Raw genomic sequence first — 18480 nt, forward strand, 5'->3', positions numbered from 1 at the left:
AGCCTGCTTTTGCCTGGACTTGCAAGATGGAGAGAGAATGGAAGCTGTGATGAATGGGTCCACACAGCCTTCCCAGCTGGTGGAACAGGTGAAAGCTGCTGGGAAGGGAAGTGTTCACATTTCAGAGAGTTTTTTGTCTGCTCAGAGCAGCATTAGAGTAACTTGGTTAGAGGAGAAAGTCTTGCCTTTCACACTGCATTCTGCTGTCAGCTGCCTCTGGCGTTCGTTTACAGTGTTTTTTATGGTTCTTAAATCTCTTCTTCAATTAAAGAATTCTGGCAGAAAGGGGAGAAAAAAAGGAAAATTAGTATTTGCAGATGGAACTGAGCAATGCTGGGACTTTAGCACTGGAGGCAAAAAAAGCCCAAACCTGTTACGTTTTCTATGAGACTTAAATGCATCCAGTCTGCACCCAGCCTAGATCTTGAATCTTACAGATGGATCCTGTCTTTCCAAACAGGCAGGTGCAAGTAGCTGTGACCTGAATATCATATTTAGGCACAGCTATGAGTATCGAAACTGTTTTTCAGCTGGCGCCCAGTTTTATTGCCAAAAAATGTACTTTGATACCTAAACTGTACAGCATTGCCAGGAGCCTGGGAATGCCTTCTCGTTTTCATACAAGTGTACATGCATTATTTTTGATGAAAAATAAGCACACAGAACTGTTAATGTTTGCTGGCGTAACGTCCACCTTTGTAAATGTTGTATGATGCTTTTGTTCTCGAAAAATAAAAGCCGAGTGGACTGGAGCGCTCCAGGGCTGTTAAAGAGCACTGGATGACCAGCTCTGTAGGGTAGTTAAACTAGGTGTGTTATAATGAGGGTTTTATAAGCATGAGCTGGGCTAGTTACTGGGGTAGTTAGTTGCTCTTGGTTTCTGGTTCCTCACCAGCTGAGGTTGGCTACATCCCAAGGGATAGTTACTGCTGTGTGGAGGGGATGAGATTCACGTTGTTCAGGCAGCAGCTGGGACAGGTTTGCTGTGTGTAGTCACTGAGTTTGTGTTAGGTGGGTGTGATCAGAGCTGTGGGATCTTCAGAGTCATCACTCCAACCTGAACGTGATCAATCACTCCTAGCATCGGAGAATAAGAAGAAGCCAACAGAAGGTTGAACAGACTGGGCTCTGCACGTTATATCCCAGGTCCCCTTCTGCAATTGAAGGAGGTTCCCGTGAAAATTGTGTGGTATAATGTTTTTGTCAGGATTGAATTGGGTTCTGAGTCTTCTGGGATGGAGTGGAGTTAACTTTATCTTCTGATTTGTTTTCTGGAAATGCAGCATCTTCTGAGGGCTGCTTCTGGTTTCCGAGACTCAGCAATTCTATACAGAAAAGTTTCTGCGCGTACATCTAAGCCCCACCGTCAGTGAGCTGTACCTGCATGAATTCTGCCCGAGGAGTGTAAATCTCAGCACCACCTTAGCTCCTCTGTAGGACTGGTGCCTTGCTCCTACCTTCCTCAGTGGGAAATCTTAATTCTTTTTTGTTTATCTGCTACAGGATTAACAGCAGCATGTTGCTAAATTAACTTGGAAATCGGTTGTTTGCCCCTAAATTTTCTCAGGATTTTGTTGAGCTAAATTGGGTGGATGCATAGCATTAAGGAGTAATTTCTGTTGCCTCTAGAATTGTTTTGCAGTAGAACAGAGAAGGAAGGTGTCCTTGATGAGGAATTCATGCCTCAGTAACAAGAGAGAGCTTGGGTAGGTTATTATCAGGTAAACACTGATGGTTTGGCAATGTCTTAACATAAGTTTTTTTATTAAGCTACAAGAAATATTGCTGAAGCTGCCTGGTTTTGTATCAATCTATTAATTCTTATTTCCAAATAAATATGAAAGACTACTGTTTTGTCTGAAACAAAAGAAATGGGATTGTAGTGTCCGGAGCAGCTGATTGCCTGGCACAGACATAGGGACCTAATTCTTGTCTGTTCAAAGGCTTTGTGGCTCTTGATTAATATTAACTTGGGATGTTGTGGACTGGCAAATTGAGAGAAAAGACCCCACATCGTGGGGCCAGAGGCTGCTATTATTTCTAGCAAACATTTGGTTTTTGCCACTTTACTTCAAGCCTCATGGAGTGATCGCTATTGTCAGCTCTCATCTGAGCATCATCCTCAATTAAATCCACGCTGCAAGTGTGAACGGGTATTCCTCGAGTCAGATTAGTGATCCTCGCTGGAAACACGTCATCGGTGTCTGTGAAGTTTGATTAGGTCTTGCTTTATCTTAACGGGTCTGTGTACACAGCATCTTCATTTCCTGGGGGAGTTGGGCGGATGAGGTGCCAACAAGCATGTTTAAGATCGAATGCCTCTGACTAGTACAATATCAGCAGAGTATCTTATCAATTAGTAGTAAGAGCTACAGTATCCGTGGACACACAGGCAGTCATCTGCTCAAGAGGTTATCATAGAATCCTGGTATTATCAGGTATCTGAGAGAAAACAAGAGTGTGTTTTCAAGGGCTGCATGGAAAAAACTGCAAATGAGTCGCTGGTTTGCTAATTCTAGATTGAGGTACAGCTCAAACAGAGAAGTGAGGCTGTGAGGAGCTGTAGTGGCTGCTGCTCAGTGTGGCTGAGGTGAGAACTGCAACAACCACTGGAGAAACTTTGCTGAGTGATCGTTAGAGCTTGGACGTACGTGTTCATTAATCGTTACTGTGGGGTGTGAAGTGCCCTGCATGCAGCTCATGTCATTCTGTACAAACCCACTCGCTCGTGGACACCGATGCTCCCATGAGACCTTCCATATTTGCTTCTAATCCCTGCTGCTGATCCAGAAGCCCAATATTTTCCAGCATGGTTGTGGACCAACCCTTTGGCTATTTGCACGGGGCTGGTACTCGGCTCACACGTTCCTTTCATGAGCCTCTCTCTCTGCCATCCTGTAGCCTTAAATACGTTTTGTTCTGGGTTTTCCAGGGCATTTTTGGAGGTGGTGGTTCCCCCACCACTTCTCTTTCCCCTCTTGAAGAGGGAAAGGACCTTTGGCAGCATTGCTCTCCCAAGGAGCAGTGGTTTGATGCGTTGCAAGCAATGTAAAAGGGCATTGAATCAATCTTGATTTAATCAGCTTTACAGGTGGCATCTAGAGACAACTGAGAGCCTGACTTTAATTGTCTTAATCATTAGATGCTCTTAGAAGGATTTGATATGGTTAATCCATAATACTCAGCACACTGAATGTGAATGAGATGGGAGTGTGCACTGGAGGCATATGGAGGTCAGACGCCCTCCTGCTCGTTCTCTCTGTAGCTCCTTGCAGAACAGCAGGGAAGGAAAATCTGCTTCCCACAGATGTTCAGCTTATGGTGGTCTGAATACAATGAGCCAGATCCTATTCAGCTGGGCTGGTGTAAGTCTGCAGTAACACCAGTACACTTTGTGGTTACACCCGTCGGAGTAAGGGTGTTGCTTCTGGGCAGAATCTGCTCCTGCATGTTCTGCTTCGAACAATTGAACTAATCCTGCAAGAGCAGATTAATCATTAGAGGCCTGAGCCAATATTCATTGAAGTCAAAGGAAAGATTCCCTTTGACATAGATGGATTTGGGATGAGAATCTATAGGATTATGGTGGCATCAGACTGTTGCTACATGGTATTGGCTCTTGGTTGGATTTAACCATTACACACTGACCCTGCATATGAGCATCCTCCTTGCAGGCAGTGAACTGATCTCCACAAAAGCCTTAAAATATTTAGAATACAAAGATTTTTGCCCTATTTATTTTGATAAATAGGGTATTTACTTACTTTTTTGTAAAGATGCTAGAAAGTAATATCTCCTTAAAAGAAATTGGTTTTATGCAGTAGTGAGGTCTGTAAGAAAACTCCATGTACCACAATACTCAATATAAAGTAATGAGAGTTGTCAAAATTGGGCTGTTCAGGCCACCGTTGATGGTCTGTAGTACAAAACGTGACCGTTTCAGCAATGCTGATTTCCAGCACAGTAAATGTGTGTCCTGTGTGCTCCGTCTGGATCGTGGCTGGCCCAAGGATGCAGCAGAGCCCTTTACCTTCCTGGCCTAGTGTGCAGAATTATTTGTGAGACAAGAAATACTTGTGCATGGGGATTTTAAAGGGTTTCAGCAAAAGGCAGTGAGCTCAAGCCCTGTGTGTAGGGTGTGCTTGTCTTATTTCACACTTAAACATGTACAATTGTTTAGGTTTCACATTCCCTGAAGATGACAGGAGCCTTATGAATTGCTGTATAATTTATTTCACACAATTGCTTATTGCAGAATATTGTGTTTGGAGGTATTTGCTCAAAAAAGATCTGCCAGAAATCAGAAGGGCTTGATGCAGACTTTGAACCAAAAAATTAAAATAAAGATGGTATGATGTTGGAAAAAATCCTGGCTCCAAAGAAGGTGTTGGGGACATCATCCTTGCTGACTGACTGCTGTCCTGGCCAGATGGGTTCAGAGAATAAAAGCAAAAAAAATCATCTGGGAAGTTCTGAAGAAGCAGCATAAGAGAGGGATAGTTCACATGTGAGTCTTTCAAACCAGTAGGATGTACTGGGACTGGGAGCGTACTGTGTGCTCCAGGGTGGTGCCTGGTGGGACCCAGTGCTGAGATTTTTGTACAGCTCAACTAGTTGGCTCCCACAGCCTTGTCCACAATCTCTTGATGCACATTATGTGTTTCCCCACCCACTGCTGCTCACATCCCCCACCATCACCCCTGGAAGGGTTATAGTATATGGTTTCTGGTGATCACTGAGACTTGTAGCTGTTGGGTTTGAGATACTTGCTGTGGGTTTCTATGTTCATATCATAGCTCAGATATTTTTTTTTAAGGTCAGATCTGGATCGTGGTCGTGTCATATTTTTTTTTTGAGAAAAAAAACCCATCTGCTGCAAGTAGGTAGTTTGGACTTTCTGCAAATAGTGCCTGTTCGTGTACAGCTCATTGCCCTTTGAATTGGGTACTTAGCTGTTTAAGCCAGATATTTGGAATAAAGTAGATGACTCAGTGTTAATCTGCTCTCAAATATCCTTTTTTATTAGATTAGGCAAAACGAAACCAGCCCAACAAACTCTGCATTCTGCATAGGGTGGGTCTGTGTACAATCAGCCCATTGTGTGACCTTGGCAGGAGATGTGTAGGCTGTGCGGTCCGCGCACGGACGTATGGCTGCACAAACAAATGGCTGGTGAAGTCGTGAATCCAAGCTGTGTTTCAGCACCGTGCAGCCCTCGGGTTGAGCACAAGTTTGTTTGGCAATTAAGAGGTGTTGGTCTTTACCTTTCCTACAGTCCTCCTGGGATGCTGGGAATGCTGCGGATGGCCCCTAAAGTGTCCCTCTTTCAGGCAAATCGGGTGGAGGATCCAAAGGGATGGTATAATTGTACTGCTGTCACGTTTCTACTGAGAAGGGGGAAAAAAACCCTCCATACAAGATAGAAAGCATGGCGCTTGCCTTTCTGCTGGTACCATAGAATCATAGAATGGTTAGTGCTGGAAGGGACCTCAAAGATCATCTAGTTCCAACCCCCCTGCCATGGGCAGGGAAATCCTCCACTACACCATCCCAGTGGTTCAATTAGCAGTGGCTTAACTCTCTTACCTCTTCCAGGGTAGCTGGTTTTGCTGGAAACAAGCTGCTCGCAGCATGCTGATAAGGAGCTAACCAAGCATCCTCCTTCGTTATTACATGTCAGGTGTTAAGTTTTTGTACTTTTCCCTCCAGACTAGCTGCAGACAGGTCATGAGAAGGTGCCTCGCGTGGCTGCAGGCTGTGAGCTCTACCAAAGAGCAATCACTGTGAGGATTAGCCCAACTCCTGCTGGAGGGAAGCAGGGCAAAGTAATGTTGGAAACTCAGAGAAAAGCTTGAGCTTGTTCCTAGGAAACATTTCTGAGGGTCAGCAGGTAGAAATGAGAAGTTCTTATCAGTCAAGAAAGAAAGAGTAGGGACGATCTTACTGATGTGGTCTATTGCGATGTGTCCAGCCCTTCATCTCCCAGGTGCCAGCAGAGCACTTGCTGCCTGAGCTTGCAGCTTCCAGCTGTGCAAATGCACCCCTGGCTTGAATTAAAAGATGCTTTAAGCTTGAGCTGAGGGCATGGGGACCTCCGAAGTGCTGCTGGTCCTGAGCTGGTGTTCATCAGGAGCACGGGTATGAGTGGCATGGCTCATCAGCTGTCACACCAGGCAGAACGCTCAACTGCAGTAGAGCTGATCTGACTTGAATGGGGTAACCAGACTGTTTGAGCACTGTGAGGGTGTAAGAGGGGGTTGTGATGCTTGTTATATGGCTGGAGTGAGTACCATGCCCAAAGGCAGTCTGTGCCAAAGTCAGAGTTGAGCTAGGCCCTCTCCCAGTCATTTAGCCTTCCTTTCCCCTGGATTGTTAGAGATATGGCCGCTCTGCTTGTGTGTGGCTGCTCAGGTTATGTGCTGCGAGTAAGTACCCTGAGATTTACACACACAGCAACTTCTGCATCACTTTCCCTGTACAGGCTGTAGTTCTTGGAGCTGCTGATCCCCTGGTCTGGCTCCAGTCTGACAATAAAGTACTAGTTACTCTCTGGATGGACCAAGCCAGGCTGTTTTCTGATACCTTCACTTCTATGTTTGTTTTTCGGTAGTGAGCTAATTCCATCGTTTCTGAGTGAATAAGTCAGTGGTCTTTCTGTGTGCTTCTGCTTGAGCAGCGCACTACTTGGCTGCTCGTCTCTTCCAGTTAGTGCCGTAGCTGCTTAGGAATGGCACCAGATTCCATCCGAGTGGGTTTTATGTGGGGAATGATGCCTGAGCGAAAATCCTACGCTTAAAAAGGCTGTGAAATTTCAAAACCCTGCTGCTTGATCGCTTTTCTGGTGGAGAGAAAGCACGATGCTTTGCTTGGCTGCTCCTTACAACGCTTGGTACTCAGGATAAATTTCTCCAGTTCACAAGGTGTCCTGAGACTGCTCCTCTCTCTGTGCTGATGCCAGTGCTCTGCCTGGGAAATCGTTTATAAATGTCTCATTAAAGACCTGTGTCTGCCTCCTTTTCTTTCTTTTTTTTTGTCATCGGATCAGCTCACTGAGAGCAGCTGTCTTCGCTTCCGTAATAGCAGCCCCGAAACCACGCTGGTGCCTTACAAATTCCCACAGCCTAAGAAACAGCGGACAACTGTGCACATATGTCCGTGCCGGGGTTTGCGGACATGGCGGGGTTTAGACTGAGCTTGTTCCCAAGCTTTTCCGTGCTTCACTGAAAAGACAAGACTCTGGGAAGTTAGCTTTGTGCTGGATTTATAAAGAAGCTGAACATATGGTGTGACTACAGCTATGCAACCGGCGAGCCGGAGCCGTGCGTGAGGGTGTGCTGGTGATTCACGGGGAGGTTGCGTTGGGCGGCTGGAAGGAAGCTCACCGTGCGGGGTTGGAGCCATCCCTGTAAGTGTATCTCCTCCGGTTTGTGTTCTCACTTTTGGGGCTGTCTCGTGGGTTTTCACCGTGCTGGGCTGCTTTCTAACGCTCCTTGCTGTCCTTAGGACTTTTAGTAGCTGAAACAGTCTGGGCAAGGTAAACCTGTTTGGATATGGGGCTGGGGGGACAGGGCTGATGGAATCTTTACAGCTAAGGACTTGTTTAAATGGAAAAATAGATCCTCTAGTTAGAATGGCTATGGTGAATAAAGGGAATAATGCTTCCAAGTGGAATATTCTGTAGTCAAAGTGATTATTTATTTACAGAAGCATGAAGCCTGTGTTATTCCATAATACACCAGGGGTTACTTTAGCGTAGTCCGAGTTTTTCAAACGTGTTTGTGGCTTATTTCTAGAGGTTGGGGGTGGCATGGGCTGGGGAGGAAGGCATGGGTGCTCCGTTCTTTTTGTTAAACCTGAAACACCCTAAAAATTGTGGAATTTTTGTTTTTGTTATTTTCTGGGAAAACAGGGTGCTCCAGAGATGTGGTGGATGGGCCCTGTTTTCAGACTGGAAAATGCTCAATAGCTTATTGAAACATGAGCGTTGAAAGAATATACTTGTGGTTTTAAAAATAAGAGTTATGGAAAAATTAAGACTGTAGTCTTGAGATGAATAGATCCAACCGTATGCTGCAAATTAATTATCCCTTGGTGAAAGAAACCTTGTGCCTTTTCTACTAGTCACTTGCCTCCGTAGTGCCCTGTGCTGCCAAAACCTATCTGCTTTGCATGTTTTGTTGAACACCATTGTTTATTTAAAAACCTTTAAATCCTCACACGTAACAAATATCTGTCTTTGCTGTTTGTTTCTGTTAAGAATTATCCTGCATCTCATCTAGCATAGCTGGTAAAACCTGGGTGCCACCGTCCTTCCTGTCTCCTGCACACGCCGAGAATGCAGGTCTTGCCCATGGCAGAGCAGATTTCGTACCAGTCAGCCTCTCGAATGAGACCTTTACAAGAAAGCCTTTGTTCAGTACGTCTGTTTGGGGTTCAGTGCCCTGCCCAGCTGCCCTTGTGAAGACAAATATCTGCCTCAATGGGCATCTCCTCACGTTCAGCGCAGAGCAGCTTTGCAGTGGTTCTCACTCACTTCTGCTTGCTTGTTCATAATTCTCCTTCACTTTCTTATTGCCCTCTGTTCCCTCCTCCTCACTGCAGGTTTGTTTCTACGTATGTCTCCTCTCTTCAAAGGAGCCAGAGGCAGCAATGCTGAAGTTGTATCACATCTTAATATCCATGCCATGGGGGTTATTCCAGGGAACAGCAGGGGCAATAGATTTCCAGGGTGCCAGATGCAGAGCTTGTCTTTGTGCCAGTCGTTGCGTTTAGTTCCCATGGGATAGGTGATTACAGCCCCAACTTTTCAGCTTTGAACTTGCAGAGCTTTCAGTCATTGTTTCCAAGTCAGCCGTAAATCTCTCGGGCTGCTTCCTCCCACGACGTGCTGCCAGGCGTTCGGCTATCGCCCGCGAAGCATTGCTTTCTCTCGCGGTCATCTCTTCCCTCTCTCTTGCTGCCTTATCCTGCAGCTTGAAAGGGCTGTGATAAATCTTGCAGAAAACAGCTGCTTCGTTGCTGTGCTCGATAGTTAGAATTTGGGTATGGCAGAGTGGGCTGGCTTTCACTTGGTCGCCAACAGCATCACGTCTGTGTAATCCGAGCTGCTCGGAGAAGCTCCAATCCTGGTGTTGGGAACCTAGAAACTACACGTGGTGAGGCCTCGCCAGCCCCGGGTGCTGCGAAGGCAGCAGGCAGCTGACCCCTCTTCTGCAGGAGACTCCATCAGTGCATCCCCATCTCCCTGCCTGCGTGGGTGGCAGCTCCTGGAGGTGCAGCAGGTTGTTCCTCCTTATCCCTTGTCGGGCAGGCCAGCTCTCCTAGTCGATGGGGACTGAGGCTTTGGCAAAGCATACTCTGCACTATCCTCCTTCGTTTTCCCCTCTAACCAGCTCTGCTATCCATCCGTTAGTGAATTTCTGTAGTGTTATGCTTGGAAGTAAAGTGGTATTGCAGACCCAGAGAGGCTTACAGCAATGGTAATGTAAGAGCAATGGGTAAAACACATGGAGCCAGGAGCTGGTAGGTACTTGCTTGCAGAGGCAACGTGCTGCTGTTCTGCACCTCGGGCTCTTAGCGGAGAGTGGGACAGTGTCATCACCCAAAGTGTTTGGTGCCCTCAGTACAGGCTGCAGCTTGAACAGGAGCAGTGTCTGATGTCCCAGCTGAGACCAGATCCCTGCGTCATCATCTGAGCATTGAACCAAGCAGTGAGCCAGGCTGCTCTAATGCCTCTTAGGCTCTTACCTAATCCTTGTGGCAGTACGAACATACATTATTCCTTTTAGCTGTCACCCCTGTGGCCAGCAGAGGGTTTTCCAGCTGACAAAATCTGTCTTGGCTTCGTATGGGCATGGCAGTCCCCAGGTCATGGGACTGTCCTGAAGCCCTGTCCAAGCTGGGAGGGAGCAGAGCTGGTACCAAAGCTTTTTTTGACAGGTTAGTTTGGTTGCAAGGCTGCACATTGAGAGATGCTCAGGAGCTGCAAGGCATGCTGCTCTGTCACAGGTTAGTGACGTCTATAGCATGGGCAGTGGGATGAGGATGTATCTTCAGGTCTTGTGATGCTTCTGCCAGGCTGGTACAGCTTTTCTTGCCAGCTGGTTGGGTGAGCAGCTTATCCATTGCCACGGAGAGGGAATGCAGCCTAGGAGTGGATGGGCAATTCTGTGCTGTGTTGTAGGCTGTCTTGTGATGTGGTACGTTTTGAGGGTAGAAGCCTCTGAAAATAAAATGGAGAAGGAAAAAGACCTTTCCTAGGGGCATGATAGAGCTCTTTTGTAAATATCATGTGTTTTCTCATTTCTGCCTCCCTTCCTGGCATGAGATGCTACTCTGGTATATCTTTTTTTTTTTCTTTTAAATCTAATGTGCCTCCATTTTATCAATTAACTGCCTGTCTCCTGATTCCCATGGCAACACAACGGGCTGTTGCATTTCTGATTCCTTTGGCAGTCGGGGTGCCTGGCATGTGTCTTGGGAGCAGTAAGATAACAAAAGGGTTCTGCAGGGAGTAGGAAATACATGGGCACCACTCCCTGTGCACCACTTCTCATGCTGAACTATTTTTCTCTTCCTTTCCTTTCTCCTCTTTAGAAATAAGTTTCCTTTCCCCTTTTTTTCAATTGCCTGGTGATAAGAAATGAGCAACTGAAGTGCTGTGGGAAGTCAAAAGATGTGGAGGGAGTGAGGGAATGCATTGGTTTCGCTGGATGTAGATGGCACTTGAACATAGCACGATGCTGAGCATCTCATCAGGGATCCTGCAAAGAAGGTTATTCCTGCTGCTGTTGCAGAATAAATGCTCTGTTCCTCCTGCTTCAACTTTCAGAGTTTGTTTGAAAGAGAGTTTCTAGCTCCTTTACCTTACACAGCTGTCTCTTCAGCCCTTCCTACAGCAGATGTTTCCAAGAGCTAGAAGAGTCTGTCTCCTGTTTGCAGAAGTCCTTGCCCTTCCAGGGATTTTGGACACATTGCTTTCATTGGCATGGTAACGAGAGCCATGTGAACAGGCTGAAGCTTCAGTTAAAGCCTTTAACTTCTCCAGCTCTTGGCTCGTAGGAATTTGTTCAGCTCCTGAAGTGCTGGTGCTGTGTCAGAGTGGGTCCCTAAAACTGATGGGAGGAGCCTACAAAAAGGGCCCTAAGTGCCAGGTCTGCCACGGGTGGTCATTACTGTGTCATGCGTGGGCTTTACTGGGAGCTAAAGGGAAAATAGAGATGTAAAGTAGGATAAGATGTGCATTTAGCGGATGCTGTGTATGACTTTGATTTATAAATTGTTGTTCAGCCCTGAAAGCTGTGACCTACAGGAAGACCATTTAAACCAAAAAGAATGAGCTGGCTCATGAGCACAATAGGGTTGTAAAGTTGGAAAGCCCAAGTGGAAGAGATCCTGCTTACTGCTTTTTGTGCCTTGGAGCCTGGTCCCAGCGAGAGGGAGGGAGGAGCTGCTGTCGCAGTCCTCTCTAGCAAGCGAGGTTTGTGTTGGACAGAGCAGTGGCAGGAGATCCTCCTGGACCAAGGAGGAAACAGTTTTCCCCATCGCCGGCTTCCAGGTGAGCTGCTGTCAGATGCCTAAGAGTGATATTCAGAGAGTTCCTGTGGCTTCTTGATCGGCATCACCAGGTAATGGCAGGGTTGGAGTAGAAAATACTCAGTCTACATGTTGTTGGGTTTGTTTCTCGTGTAACTGTATTCTCAGCTCCGTACCTGAGATCTGTACCTTCGTTTTGCCGTTAGTGTATTTCTTGGAACCTGTTGGTGTTTAATTGGAGAAAGCTCATGAATTCTGGCCTCTTGGGTGGCTTTCCTCTAAGCTGTAAGAGCTGCTTGGAGAGTGCATAACTCCAGGTGTCAGGTCTTGGAGAGCAGTGCTGTCAGCTGATGTCTGTTTTGGGCTATCCTAGAGATACTCACGGGATCGAAAACAAGTTGCTCATCGCTACCTTTTTGCCTTCTGAAGGGCTGGTGACCAGATACTTACCTGGGAGGATCATAGCTTGGTCTATTCGTACTACTCTAGATGTTGTCTGGCCATCTAGTTAATGGGCCCATCAGACCTGAAGCCAAGAAGAAAGAGTTTAGCTTGATCGTGGGGGCTCTTGGCTTCTCTGAAAACCTAGTGCACAAAAGCCTGTTAGCTGCACTGTAGGAAAATTGGTGGCTTAGTTATTGTTTTATACATAGGTAAGGAAGGTCATGTAAAATACCAAGTTTCTACAATGTGGCTATAATGAAGAAGGTGCGTTTTGAGGCAGTTCCTCACTTAAATCCTGGTTTTTTGAATAATTACCCTCATGCTAAAGAAGAATAATGCTTCTGACTGCACTGCTCTGCTTGGGAGCCTGTAATTAGATTGTTTCCCTGAGATGTTATAATTACTGTAGCTTGGCAGCCCTGTCTGTCAGACAAGCACCTAAAACAGAGTTCCTATAAAGTCCCACTAAAATTTTGGCTTTTTGGGCAACACAGTTTTGCACCAGGAGTTCAATGAACGGTTCTTTTTTTTTTTTTTTTCTGGTTCAAGTCGGTTTTTGAAGGTGTTTGCTCTTGCAGTGAAATACAGTGAGTCTAGATGTGGTTTTAAATCCCGCTACGTTGTTTGCCCAGCCTTGGGCAGCCTTCCTGCCTTTCTTTGCTTGAGCCTGGCTGCTGGAGGGTTTGCTTATCCTGGCCGCTTTGCAGAGGTGTTTGTGAGAGCTAATGTAGCCTCTATCAGCTAACACTGCTAGCGTGCTGAAACTCAGGCTCCAGTAGGACTAGAAAAACAGCTTTGATTTTTTTTTTTGGTGTGTGTGCATACAGATGCATAGCCCCCCTAAATTTCTGTGCTTTATAGTTTCCTGTACAGTAAGTTGAATTTGGCTATTCTGCCTGGCACATCACGTATGTCTGTCGCAAACATGTCAGCGGCACGAGATCTGTGTGTCACGGCACTCTGCCGAGCATGAAACCAGGGTGCAAGTTGTGTTTCTAATTTAATTTATTCTCATATCCATGAAAGGAGAGAGATACATATCCCAGACGTTGGCAATAAACCCCTGTAGCCTGTATTAAACTGGAAAAGTCTTTTTAAAATGTAGCTTGCTGGTTCCTAGTCTGGCTGCTTTGCTATCTTGTGCTTTTAAGCATTGAAATGAAAATAGTGGCTTTATTTTCTGCTTATGGTTGTTTTTACAGTTCATGTGGATGAAGCCCTGTTTCTTTCCCACCCCTTTTTTATTTCAAGTCTTGTGTAAAGATCAAAATCTCTAAACATCCTTATAGTCTTCGTTTTTCAGTTTTTCAGGCGAAGCTGGTTCTTGGATGTAATGCCGTTCCTCTTGTGGAGCTCATTTGACATACTGTCTTTCACAAGACTGAGAGTAACACAAGCTTGGATGTCAGACCTTTGCCAAAAAAAAAGTTAATGAACATTTGATGTTGAGGAAACTTTCAGAGCAGGGCCCGAAGGCCAGGAAAAGGTTTCTCCCAGGGAGCTGGCTGAGCTCTGCTGGGAGCACTATGGTCCTGGTTGCCACTAACTCTTTCAGTTGGGAACAGTACGACAGTACTGCTCCTGCCCTCCCTGTGCCCATCATGGGATGGGCCTCTTGAACATGACCCGTGCGTTGGGCTGTGCATGCCCTGTTTGGCTAATTTTCTCAAGAGTTATTCCAATTCCAGCCCACCGAGGCTGGTGGGTGGTTTGGAGATGGCTGTATTCGTAAGAGAAGTTTGTACCATCATGCCTTAACTGCTGCTCTTGCCTTGTTCAGATCAGCCAGAGGTGCTACTGACTTCCAGGAGCCACAGACAGACTGGTGCAATTGTACCATAGAGGTTTGTCAAGTGTTGACTCTGAGGTCTAATGAGAACCAAAGTGTTAAAATTCATCTCTCTTAATGCAGCTGGCTTAGCAGAAACTGTAGGTTCTTCAAGCTAGCACTGATGCTCTTCTCTTTCCCCTGACATTAGACCTTTAGCAAAGCTTTGAAGTGTCTTGGTCTGGGAGCTTTTGTGTTCTTCAGGCTTTCTAGGAGCTGAGCCTGATCAGTCAGGCCCGTTACTTCTGAAAGAGCTGTAGAAATGGTGCAGGCTGAGCCATAGTGATGGCTGAAGCTGAACAAGTTTCACAGTTCATTTCAGGTAAGCGCTCAAGTTCTACTTGTCTCTGCAGCTGCTTAGGCTGTCTGTGTCAGCCTTCTCTGGTAGCAAATAACAATTTCTTCCTGGGTGTGTTTTAGTATTTTCTGGTTGGTGGCACCCAGAAATTTCAGCTTAAAGTTTGGCTGAAGAGTCCAGGCATCTCTCATGGAGCGCGGGATGCGTGGAACCAAGTCTCATGAACACACGCCCTACACCAGCTGTGGGCAGAAGCACACTTGAGACCTCAGGGCTACCAAGAGGTCCACGGTATATGACTTGCTGGATCTCATTTTGCAAGCTTATTTCCTCAGCCTTTTGTGTGGTTTCTCTTAAGGCTTTACTTAACCTCCTCCTTTAACCTTCAGAGAGTTTTAATGAAGTCCATATGTCCTTGTCTGCGGTTCCCGAGGGGCCTAGGCTGAAAGCCCAAAGTTTGCAATAGGAGAGATTGACACTGGGGTCAGCAAGAGTGGGGTCATTAGCTCATCTGCTCGGGTTGTCTTCGTTCCCCTGCAGATGCCAGTCACGTATGTAAGGACCTCCTCGTGTATTACGGAGAGTTTGGCCCATCAAGGACGTGCTGGAAAGCGTGAGCAGGACAGTGGATTTCCAGCATCACCTGCAGTTTTCCCTCTCCCAGCGAAGCATTGCTGGAGGTCTGGCTTCAGCTTGGCAGGCAGATGCTGGAATAAGCGTTCTTTATTGCAGATCTTACTGAGTTCAGCGCACGGCGCGTCAGCCCTGGGAAGGCAGCGCACACGGGGGCTTGTAGAGGTTTCCTGCTTATAGATACGCTGTTTGTATTGAACGTGCCCCAGGTGTCTGCTCGCTGCTGGGTTCTGCTCCAGCAAAGGGCAGAGCAGCAGCTGGGAAAACGGAGTCATTTGCAAAGGCAGTTGCATGGTCCCGTGGGAGCTGGTAGTGCCCTTGGTGGGACTCTCAATGCTTGGACTGACTGTTTGCCTGTATCCAAACACGTGGAGTTCTCATAACACCGGGCACTAAACCAGCAGTGCCTCACTCTTATTTTTTTTTTTATTTGAATTTCTGGATGAAAGAATTACTTTGGCATCTTTCTTGAAAGCAGCAGTTCATTGGTCTCCTTTTGATCCTTAAGCACGTCCCACCACTCTTGTCCTTTTGAGCTTATTCCCACTAGTGCTGCCACACAAAATACCCTTTGGTGCTGTGACAGGAGTGCGGGTAAGTGGGTGTTATAAAGGGGGATGAAGACACAGAGTCCGTTCTTAACGTTGTGTGCGAGACCTGCAGAAAGTGGGCAGCAGGCAAAGATTTCTGTGCAGATTGCTTTCCTGCCGAGGAAGATCTGTAAGTAATGGGGTTGCTCAAGTTTTAACCTCTGCCTGGTTGTAAACCTCTGACATAAGTCATGGTCCCAGATGTTTCCTTTTTGTAAATGCCCTTTCCTGGTGTTTTGGCTGCCTTTTGGGATATCTCCTTATACCAAAACCTCTTTTCCCTTGATTCACAGGCTCACCTTTGCACAAGCAGGGTACCACCTCCACCACCAGCGCCGAGAAGTCGAGTTCAAAGGTTGCTGAGGTGGGCGATGATTTCCTGGGAGACTTTGTGGTGGGCGAACGTGTCTGGGTAAATGGAGTGAAGCCAGGTGTGATCCAGTATCTTGGGGAGACGCAATTTGCCCCGGGCCAGTGGGCAGGGGTCGTTCTGGATGACCCGGTGGGTAAGAATGACGGCTCTGTCGGTGGAGTACGCTACTTCGAATGCCAGCCGCTGCAGGGGATTTTTACGCGACCGTCCAAGCTGACGCGGCAGCCGGTGGCCGAGGGCTCGGGGAGCGACGCCCCCTCCGTGGACTCCCTGACGGCTCAGAACTTGTCGCTGCACTCGGGGACGGCCACGCCACCTCTCTCCACTCGCGTCATCCCGCTGCGGGAGAGCGTCCTGAACAGCGCCATGAAGACGGGCAACGAGTCTGGATCTAACCTCTCGGACAGTGGGTCTGTGAAAAAAGGGGAGAAGGACTTACGGCTCGGAGATCGTGTGCTGGTGAGTTGATCATGGGGTCTCCCTAGAAAGGCGAAGGAGAAGAATTTGTCCCTTCCCTAAGCATTCCTGGTCAGGCTTAGGACAAGCTAGAAGGAGGATGGAGTTGGTGATGAGGTGTGGGACAGAGCGCAGTCTTGGAAGGGGGTGCCTGGACCAAGCAGGCGTTGAACTTCTGCATTCACTGTTATTTGGGCTGCTGTGTCTTCTGAAGGTGTCTCTTTTTCACGTTGATGCAAGGGAACATATTCCAAAATGTTTCTTGTATTGGACAAGTCCTGAGCAGTGGAAGGAGGTCAGAGAGAGCAACTCAAACATGAGAGGGAAGTGGAAGAAAAATAATTTCTTTTCTAATCCAGTGATACTCCCCATAATGGAGTGTATCGGGGCTTTCGAGGAATTTGCAAGAGTGTCTTGTTGCATGTGGTCGTAAGTACTCTGCAAATGTTTGCAAGAATCTCTCCTAGCTGGTCACTCCCCTTTTATATGTTGGATGTGACACTGACTCCTTTCCTGTACAGAAAGGAACTGGCATTATTTTTATAAAAAGGGCAGGACTTTGGGACAGATCGCTGTACTGATGAATGGGTCCTTCCCATCTGATTTCTGTTGTTGTTTCATGGTGTAGCATAGAGTACCTGATGACTTTGAGCCAAAATGCCACACTTGTGCTAAAAATGGCTTACTGGAAGTTTGCCACCGAGCTTGTCACCGTTTGTGTCCTAGTGAAGATGTAGTGCTTTCAGTGGAGGCTTGGAAGGAAAAGAAATATATCAAAACATGGAAGAACTGAGTTTAGTTTTGCAGCTCTGTGAGAGGGTTCAGTGTGTGTGATACATACTGGGATAGCAAATGTCGGAAGAGCCAAGTGTTTGATTGCGACTGTATCTCCGGTAACATTCCTGGGTCTAAAGGGTAAAGGTGATCGACTGACAGCGAGGACAGGTTGCAGAGGGTTAGTCTTTGTGCTCCCTTGGCAGTCTGGCTCCCATTTGAAGTCAGCTGTGGGTGTTTCCTTTCTGGGGCACTGGGTTCCAGTACCAATAGTGGTAGTAGGGAAGCACAGACAGACTTGCCATCTGCTTAGGAGCAGGGCTTTGGTAGAACTTGGCTCCGCAGCCGACGTGACTCAGGAGGAGTGTGTGCGGGGGGCTGTCCAAGGCAGTCTCAGATCTCCTTGGTGGTCTTGGAGAGCGGGTTTTTCTGCTGATGATAGTGGCCACCCTGGGCAGGCTGCGGCTCGAGCTGGTGGAGTCGATCCCGTTGTTCTGTGCCAGCCCCATGGGGACCGTGGGCAGCTGGGCCACGTTCGACCAGCCCTGGGTGGCTGGGGAGCACCGAGCAGCTGTGATGGAGCACATGTGTCTGCTGAGGCAAAACTTCACGTGGCACAATCTGCTCTGAGGATTTCAAGACCTGTTGTGTCCAAACGTCAGGCATCCCTGGCATTACAAATAGACTTTTGAAGCTAGCCATGCACTTGCACACCAACACACTGTTGGGTTGTCCAATAGTTTTTGTTTTATTTAAATAAAATTTAAAGGTTCGTTCATTTTCAGAGGGCAAAAAAGAGAAGATGGGTTCTGCTTGTGCCCACTGGATATGACACTTAGTAAATCTAGTGTGAACGTGTGGGCTTGTAGAGCTAGCTGTAGAGGTGAGAAAGCTTTATATTCTCAATTTTCCCCTAAATGTGCGTTGCATGACAGCTGCTCAAGGGTTTGTTGCTTGTCTGTCTTCCTCTTGACCTGGCTCCACCAGAGTCTGCCTCTTTCCCCTCCCCAGCCCTATGGTCAGCGGAGCCGTGGCTGTGCCTGCTGGCCTCTGGGCTGGGCAGGGAAAGGTGGCAGAGACATTCTCTGTTCACACGGGCACAGATGCTTCGTGTTGGTGTGTTAAACCTGCCGCACGTGGGCTAAAATGAACCTGGGGAGTCTGTCCTCCTTTGATCAGTTTATTTCCTTGCTCCCATTTTCTCCTTTACCTGTCGCAGGGAGTGGGGAGTGTGCTCAGGCGAGAACCTCCTGTTGTAGGAGCAGCAGTCGTAGAAGATAAACTGCAAAATGTAAAATCTGCGGTAAACTTGGCTCTGTTCTTTCTGAACCAGATGGAATAGCGTTCTTCAGACTTGGTTGCCTAACCCCTCTCTTCTCCTGACTGTAGCTTGCTGAGGTCTGTCCTCTTAATCCTCTGCTCACCTCAGTGGCACCCATGCAGATGGAGATTTCACTGTACCCATCAATAGAAGCTGTGAACATCTCCCCTTGGCTTCTATTGAGTTGTTTTTTGGGAGGTTGGGGTTTTTTTGGTTGGTTGGTTGTTC

At 47.2% G+C, this 18480-nt stretch overlaps 1 protein-coding gene across 1 annotated transcript in view; it reads left to right on the forward strand.

Moving 5' to 3' along the window:
- CLIP2 (CAP-Gly domain containing linker protein 2) overlaps nt 1–18480 on the forward strand; it is a 59945-nt gene that overhangs the window by 4684 nt on the left and 36781 nt on the right. The window contains exon 2 of the mRNA XM_009992751.2: nt 15622–16160. Within this exon, the coding sequence (XP_009991053.2) occupies nt 15622–16160 (539 nt within the window). The remainder of the gene's footprint in view (nt 1–15621; nt 16161–18480) is intronic.

This window comes from Tauraco erythrolophus, chromosome 21, assembly GCF_009769465.1.
Source record: "Tauraco erythrolophus isolate bTauEry1 chromosome 21, bTauEry1.pri, whole genome shotgun sequence".
NCBI classification, from domain to species: Eukaryota; Metazoa; Chordata; class Aves; order Musophagiformes; family Musophagidae; genus Tauraco; species Tauraco erythrolophus.